The sequence below is a fragment of the Zingiber officinale genome, chromosome 9B, assembly GCF_018446385.1.
Source record: "Zingiber officinale cultivar Zhangliang chromosome 9B, Zo_v1.1, whole genome shotgun sequence".
NCBI classification, from domain to species: domain Eukaryota; kingdom Viridiplantae; phylum Streptophyta; class Magnoliopsida; order Zingiberales; family Zingiberaceae; genus Zingiber; species Zingiber officinale.
In genome coordinates, this window is record NC_056003.1 from 113,677,890 (window position 1) to 113,687,027 (window position 9,138).

Sequence of the window (9,138 nt, forward strand, 5' to 3'; positions counted from 1 at the left end):
ATCAGTCAGCCACAACTAAAATTCTCTCTTAATAATGAGAGAAAAGAAGATCAAGGTTATAATGAACCAGTTCTAACCAGCTGGAATACAATAATAACCAATTTACAGAATAACACAATTTTTGGGTACAGAAATTGAGTATGGCTAAAATTGTTGGCCAATGCCTGTAAAAAATGGCTTCCACAAGCAAAACTGTTGGATAAATCACGAATACATAATAGACCAGGAAAAAATGTTTAAAATTTTTTTATGTTCTTCATCTGTTGTTCACAACTTTTCTCGTACACAACTTTTCTCCAGTTTGATGTGCATTATTCTTTAGAAAATAAGACTTTGTTGGCTTTCAGAATATTAAAGGCTTTCTGGGCAACTCAGCTTTAGCCCCAGGGAGGAACTATTCCTGCTATGTTTTATCTTCAGTGTAAAAATTTAACATTTGCAGCATAATGATTATTTGATTGAAATGAAATCCATGATCATCATCAAGTCCCAGAAGTAGCATTTTTTGCAATTGCCTGGAAAAATAAACTCTTGGTTTTCGGATCACTAGAAAATTGCCCCAAAACAGCAATAGTAGCTGTGTTGCTCCCTACTTTCTCAATCCCTCTTGATATCATGCAGTTGTGGTAAGCTTCTACAACAACCATTACTCCATTGCTGAAGATGGAATAAACTGCTTCTGCAATCTGTCTAGTTAATCTCTCCTGCACTTGAAGCTTGCAAGCAAAGAAATGAACCATTGTTAGCAAAGCTGATCGCTCAACATCTATACCTTCTTGTTTGCTCATGTATCCAATGTGTACAACACCATGAAATGGTAAGAGATGGTGCTCACATTGTGAGCAGAAAGGGAGGTTTAATGCCAACTGTATCCCGTTTGTACTGGTGACATTTCCATTTGTGACACCATAAGAACTCATATTACATACACTGTGATCCTTCAATTGAAAATCTGAGTTAGAACTCTTAAAATTCAGGAGCCATTGCACATAACGGGATGGGGTTCCCAAGAGTTCTTTCCTCGAAGGATCTTCCCCAACACAGCAGAGAATTGAAGCTACTGCTGCTACCATAGAAGTCTGTGGAACTGTTGTCTTAGAAGAAGCCTTATCATTTTCGGAAATTTGCAAACAATGCCCATTGGACAAATGTACCTCCAGTGACCTTGATGGGCACCAATGAGACACATGAGAATGAGTTGCATCTCCTTTTTCAATGACTACACCTCTTAACCTCAGAAGTGAAAAGAAGTCATCCAAGAAAGAGCTTTTCTCTTCCTTAAAAATGCCTGAGCTTGAGGAAACTAACACTTTAACCCAACCTTGCTTGTCTGATATGAGTGAATTAGTATTGAAATTACACTTACGCTCTTCAGGAAATTGAATGTGCCAACATTGAAGAGCAACAGAAACACCAGCTGGTTTGACACTGTCATGCAATGCCACACAAATTTCATTTGCAAGTCTTTGTGGATCCTGAAGCCTCTTTGCAAATACATCTGCAACTCGTGACAGCTTACTTAGACCCACAATCCGCCCTTGAGATGGTACATAACCTATATGGCACTTGATGCTAAATGGAAGCAAGCAAGACTCGCAGTGGGAGAATAGGTTGATGTCACGAACAACTACTAGTCCACTGGCTCCATCTGCATGATCAATTCCAGTCTCAAAACCAGCTTCAGGAAATAAGGCACCTTCCACAATGTCCTTTACCTTTTCTTTGTAGCCTAGTACAAGAACAAATCAGATCAAAGTAAGAACTTGACTGATTATTCCAAACATATATGCATACATTGATGACTAATTCCTCCCAAAGCTTATTACGTAGTAAGCCATTAATTTGTAATTGAAGTAACCAAGAAGAGCGCAGGACAAGAATGCCGATAAACATTATTGGAAATAGTGGGTTGAGTAGGTGAGCCTGTTTCTTATGGCATTCAAATGGAAAGGAAGCTTCAACTAGACAATCGTAGGACTTAATAATCAAGTATGAAAGATAGAGCCTTGCACCATAAAGTCAAATATAGGCAAGATGTGAACCATAGTGAAAGATTGGTTATACAAACAATTCACAAACAAAGTATATTTCATGTCAGCAAGTTTAATATTGTAAAGGTATATAATTCACAATGGAAGAGACAATTCAAAGAGGAAAATCATAAACCAGCTTAACCTATACCATTTCAACAAAACATGAGACGTTTAGATGAGTATTGAACTTAATGACGTGAGCAAAAATGTAAGTAAATCGAAGAACTAAAAAAAGAATGAAATAACTGCTAAGCTTTAAATTTTACGAAGTCGACGTTGTATAACCTGTATAGACAACGTTGGTTGCTAACCACCAAACAATAAACATCTCCAAAGTCATAAATGTTTACATCAATCCCTTTAAGCCGCTTAAAGTAATAAAAACGCGAGACTCAAGCGCCGCCAGACATTTGAAGCAAGGCGCAACGTCTCTTGAACTAAAACAAGCAAAAATGGCCGATCAGGCAGAACAAGTTAAGAAACGATGATAGAAGCACGAAGCGGAAACTAAAAGTTCCGTCTTTGCAATCCTAATGGACCTAGAACCAACGGCTAGGCAGCAGATCAACGCGAGGAATCGATATAACACCAAGGGCGAACACGAACCTCGAGTCCCATCGCGGAACGCCTTCGCGACGCGATGAGGCGTCCTCCGAAGGCCCTCTCTTTCGTGGTCCTCTCCCAAGCCCTGCAGCAGCACCCTCACAGCATCCTCAATCGATCGCGTAGACTCGGCATCGGACTCGGAATCCATCTCCGACCCTCCCACTACTTTCGCCGCCTCCGCCGTCGCCATATCCTCCACCTCCTCCTCCAATCCGATCCTGTTTTGAAGCCCGTCCTCGAAGCATCCGGCATCGAGTGCGCCCATGGATGGAGACGCCAGCGGTGGCTGAGCGGGAGGGAGGAGCAAAGCTTTGCCCTTGGGAGGAGTGGGTAAGAGAAAGGAGAGCCAAGGAAACGGAGGGAGGAGAGCTTGCACCTCGAGATGTGTCGATCGACGCCCCCACGCTGCCTCCGCTGCTGCGGTGCGCCGCCTCCTCCTTATCGCGTCGCCATTAGATTCGATCCAAATCCAAAGTCTAATGGGCGGTAGAGTGCGCCTTGTCTAGGTTCCATGGGTCGAATCCAACTATCAATAATAAAACAATATCACAAACAATACTTTTTTTTTCTCACTTAAAAAAATTAAATAAGAAGATGAATTCAAGGTGACGATATCTCCTACTAGTCATCAGCAAAAACCAACCTTAAGGTTCTCTTTGATATTATTTGTAAGGAAAAAGGGTGGTGAGAAAGTAAAGTCTCTCATACAACTTTTGTGCGCTCCCTCCATAGCCCTACTTAAGGGTGATAATTCAATTTGGATTCGGATTGACGGGTTCAGGTTGGTAGATTAACGGGTTGGAAAATGATAATCTGAACCCGACCTGATTATGAATTCGGGTCAAACTATTCAACCTGAACCTGATATGTTTATTTTCACTTGACCCGAACCCGACCCATTTGACCCGTTTAACCCGTTTGACCCGTTTAACCCGTTGACCCGTTTAACCCGTTTGACCCGAACATGACCTAAATTCAATAAAAAAATTTTATATATTAAATAAAAAATTAAAAATAACATTTATCTACGTAAATTGAAAATTCATATCATAAATGATAAATCATAGCAACATTACTATCAATAGCACATTTCTATGTTTAGGATTTTTAACTTTTTTAAATTTGTAGTTTTAGTTTAAATTTATAATTATAAACGGGCTCGCGGGTTATAATTGGGTCATTTCAGGTTGACCCGAACCCGATCTGTTTATTAATTGTGTCAATTGGGTCGACCCAATTTCGACCCGAACCCGAAACTACCCAACCCTAACCTGATTTTTTCGTGTTTGATTCGGGTCATGTTTTCATATCGGGTCAAAAATTGTCACCCCTAGCCCTACTACCTTTTCCGGTTCTACATTTCATTCCATGGGTTTTCATATGAAAATTACTGATGGGGATCAATGTGATGTGTTGGATTTTATCTCACTATTTGATGGGTTTGCAAGTTATTTATAACATCAGATTTATATCATTACAGAACAAACCTATACATGATCTAATTAATGTTAATTGTGGGGTTATGTTATCGTATGTGAGTTTACATGTATTGAACCCGTTAATCTGTTCTATTATCAATGATAGATTGGTAATAGAATCGAATCCATGGCTATATATAAAACGTGATTTCCATAGGATTGAGTAATTCTAGATTTTTCTACTACCCATTGGTGATGAGAGTACGGTGCCATCGCCCAAATCTCTAAGGAAGATCCACGCTTATTGCTTCTTCGTAGGATCACAGGATTTCAATGATGACAAAGATAATGACAATTTCGTTGCATTTAGGTTCATCGTCTTAATTTATGCAATTTAATTTATGCTGTAATTTCTATGTTAGAGCATCGTCTTAATTTATGCCGACCCCACCTAGTGGGAAAAGGTTTGGTTGTTGTTGTTATTGTTGTAATTTCTATGTTACTAGATCTTGTACATGTTTTCTTTGTTAAGTTCATACGGTTTAAAATTCATGTTTAGAAAACAATCTATCAAGTGGTATTAGAGCCACAAGTTATTTCATCGAATATTGTGCTCGTAATCATGAACAGAATGGTTTTTAGTCGATTAGGGCACTCAACTGCTATCATGGTCCAATCAACTATTATTCTCGAATCAAGAATAGTAAATTTTTTACTTGACCAAGGCACTCAACTGATTTGTATTAGTCAACTACAATTTGAGATCAATCAAATGTTGTTGTTTAGGTTGAGCATAAAATATTTTTAATTCCACTGGGGCACTCGACTATCTTCTGTAAACGTCTGTCATTGAGTACCAGTCAACTGTTTGCAATGGGTAGAGAACAGAAGGTTTTCTAGCTGATTGAAGAACTCGACTAATTCTCATCAGTAGATTGTTATCAAGTATTAGTCGACTACTTCTGCTCCATTTAGTTTTTGTAGGTTTTTTATTGGTAGGCTTAATGTTTTTCAAAGCCGAAGTTGAAAATAAACTAGGTAAGAAAATTAAGGTCGTTAGGTCTAACTGTGATGGTGAATACTATAGGCAGTATGAGAAATCAAGTAAATAACATTTTGGTCCTTTTGTAAATTACCTTACTGAGTGTGGAATCGTACATCAATATATCATACTTGGTAATCTCAATCAGAATGATGTGGCTGAATAATGAAATCGTACTCTAAAAGATATGGTAAGAAGTATGATGATTTTTTTCTTCTTTACTAGTCTTTATGTGGTGAGACATTCAAGACTACAGTATACCTACTTAAGATAGTATCTAGTAAGGTAGTATCTAAATTTTCATATGAGATGTGGATGGGTAGGAAGGCTAGCATTAGACATATATACATCTGGAGTTGTCCAGCTGAGACTAGACCTTATAGGCTTAATGAAAAGAAACTGAACTTTTGGACTGTCAACTGCAATTTTATAGGTTACTTTTATAGGTTACTTTAAAAGTCTAGGGGTTATAAATTTTATGACTCCTCGAATAAGTCCTTTTTCAAGATGAAAAATGCAAATTTTTCTGAGGATAATGGGAGCATAATGATTAGGGACATATCTTTTGAGGAGGTTGTGGTTACTACTAGTGCAATGAATAGCGGTATGATATCTATACCTTACATTATGGATATTATACATCCATTAGGAGTAGTAAACTAAGATATTTCTGTGTCATCTCTAATGCAATTGGAGGGACTTTTCACTTAAGTTGAGATATTGCCCTGTATGAATGAGCAAATATCTCAACTACCTTAACTATAAGTACCTTTAAGGTGATCCACTAGGGGAAAGCAGATCCATAATTTCTCATGATTATGTTTATCTCGAAAAGTATGAGTTTAACATAGGGTCGAAAAGTGATCATATATTTTTTTCAAGAAGTCAAGCGATGCTCTAACTTTGAGAGATGGATTGAAGTCATTAAGGAAGAGTTAAAGTCTTTAGCAGACAATAACATCTAAGAACTTGTCGAATTACCTGAAGGTACAAAATCAGTTGGTTATAAAATGGATATTTAAAACTAAATATGACTCAAAAGGTAATGTCAAAATGTATAAGACCCGCCTTATTGCCAAGGGATTCACTATAAATAAGGACATTGATTATAAAATTACTTTCTTATTTGTTTTGACGAAAGACTTCCTTAAGATAATCATGACACTTATAACTTATTTTGATTTAAATCTACTCCAAATGGATATAGGGGTGAGAAAAAATTTAGTTAAATAGAATTAACCGACAAATCTACCGAAGTTAAAAGTTTGATTTAGTAAATTAAGAAATTTGATTTTTTTTTTCTTAAAATATCGATTATTTCGGTTAAATCGATTTGGTTTTCATTTTAAAAGTCAAAATTTAGTTAAATCAAATAAACTAAATTTTTTAACTAAATCGGTCCTCAAACGCGCCATGACAGTGTCAAGTGACAAGGCTTAGTTGTGTCAAGTGCGGGAATTTCTGCTCAACATAGGGAATGATCGTGCCAAATGGCATGGCTAGCCCATGCAAAGCACACATTTTCAAAAATAGATAGAAATGTATCATTGTTGAAAAGTTCAGTTAATTCGATCAAAAATTGAATTAACCAATATTGTTCGATTTGTTCGATTTTTGTTGAAAAGTTCGATCAATTTTGTTAGTTCAAAATTTTTTAATTTGTTTAATTTCAATTAAATTAGTTTGGGCGATTCTATTTAAAACTGATTTCTCAACCCTAAATAGACATAAAAACTATATTCCTTAATAGTGATATTGAGAAGATTATATACATAATGCAACCAGAGAAATTTGAGTATGAAGACTCAAAACATCTAATATGTAGATTAAAGAAATTCATTTATAATTTAAAGTAGGTGTCTCATTAATGATATCAGAAATTTAATCAGGTGGTTACTTTATTTGGTTTTAAGGAGAATCCTATTGATCAATGCATATATGTCAAGTTCAATGAGAGTAAGTCTGTTATAGTTGTTTTATATTTGGATTATATTTTATTGATAAGAAATAATAAAGAAATTTGAGTATGAAGGCTCAAAACATCTAATATGCAGATTAAAGAAATTCATTTATAATTTAAAGTAGGTGTCTCATTATAGTAGGTGTCTCTGTTATATATTTTATTGACAACAGAGAAATTTGAGTATGAAGACTCAAAACATCTAATATGTAGATTAAAGAAATTCATTTATAATTTAAAGTAGGTGTCTCATTAATGATATCAGAAATTTAATCAGGTGGTTACTTTATTTGGTTTTAAGGAGAATCCTATTGATCAATGCATATATGTCAAGTTCAATGAGAGTAAGTCTGTTATAGTTGTTTTATATTTGGATTATATTTTATTGACAAGCAATAATAAAGATTTGTCGCATGAAATCAAGTCATTTCTATCAAATAATTTTGAAATGAAAGATCTTGATAAAACATCTTTGTTTTTGCCATACAAATATATTGTGGTCGTTCAAAGGGCATTCTCAGACTTTCACAAAGGGCTTATATTGAAAAGGTACTTGTATGATATAACATGCAAAACTATGTATCTTGTGACACACCTATGTCTAGAGGTAACATATTCTAATAGTGTCTATGACTATAACTTGAAATAAAGGAGATGCAACAATTCTCTTATGCATTAGTTATGGGGAGTCACATGTATGCACAAGTACGTACACGTTCAACTATAACATATATAGTATGGATGTTAGGATGGTATACTCATTGGAAAGCTTTGAAGAGGGTGATGTGATATTTACATAGAACTAATATGCTCATAGATTGGAGGTTTGATCACTTGGAGGTGATTGTATATTCAAATTCTGAATTTGTCGAATACTTGGATAGCAGAAGGTCTACTTTAGGATATATTTTTATTCTTACTAGAGGGGCTATATCTTGAAAAAACATCAAACAAACGTAAATGACTACTTCTACTATACAGGCAAAGTTGATAGCTTACTATGAAGCATCTAATTATGGGATTTGTTGGTGGAACTTTATAACAATATTACAAATCATCGATGTCATTGATAGGTCATTGAGAATTAATTGTGATAATAAAGTCAGATAACTTTATATCAAGAACAATTACAGTTTGTCGATGTCAAAGTACATCGACATCATGTTTCTAGTAGTTAAAGAAAGAGTTCAAAGTGGTCAAGTAATAATAGAGCATATCAACACAGATTTCATATTAGTAGATCCCCTCACCCGACACTTGTTGCCCAAGGTGTTTCATGCACATGTGATGGATATGGAGGTTCTTTTATTGGATATAGTACCTATTTAGTGAGAGTTTGTATTTAGTTTTGCTGCTCTATATATGTTAATAAACACATGCATTTTATTTTGTTTTATTGTACATACTTAAGTTTAAAACATTCATATGTTTTTTTTTTGACATTATGAAATAAAGTTATCATTATTTATTATTGTTGTTTAGCAAATGATGTTTGTAAATATGATACTAGGTTTCTTTTGGAATCATAAAGTTTAGATCATGATTTGTTGTTGTAATTTAACATAAAGTGTTTGCAAATATGATTAAGATTCTTTTGGGTCATCAGGAGGACTAGTTGGAAATTTACATATATAAATCATATTTCATGTAATTTTCATACTACACATTAATATCTTGATCTATATCATTAATAAAATTGATGTTGTTATTACTGTTAGGATTTGTTACTGTTATAGTAACTATGACATTTTAGTCATTTAACAATGGAGTTAATGGATAATATTGTTTTATAAAGGCATTCTTTACCCATAAAATTTAGCATTATTGAGTGCTTAACTAAGGATTACTCGTGTGTTGTCTACAGATCATATATAGCCTGAGTAGAAGATTGTTATGTTTTATCTAACTATTTGGTGGGCTTACATGTTGTTTGGAACACATGAATTTATGTCATTACGAAACAAATCCATTAAGTGATCTAATTAAGGTTAATTGTGGAATTGTATATCGGATGTGAGTTTACATGTATAGAATCTGTTAACCCATTACATTATTAGTGATGGACTGATAGCAGAATCT

The 9,138-nt window shown here is 34.9% G+C and overlaps 1 protein-coding gene across 1 annotated transcript; it reads right to left on the minus strand.

Moving 5' to 3' along the window:
* Positions 1-233: 233 nt before the first annotated feature.
* Positions 234-3,151, minus strand: LOC122023626 (GTP cyclohydrolase 1-like). Its single transcript, XM_042581850.1, has 2 exons — positions 2,640-3,151; positions 234-1,729 (listed from the first exon to the last, which is right to left on the minus strand). The coding sequence occupies exons 1-2, from the start codon at positions 2,902-2,904 to the stop codon at positions 483-485; spliced, it is 1,512 nt and encodes a 503-aa protein (XP_042437784.1). The 5' UTR covers positions 2,905-3,151; the 3' UTR covers positions 234-482.
* Between the last annotated feature and the right edge of the window lie 5,987 nt (positions 3,152-9,138).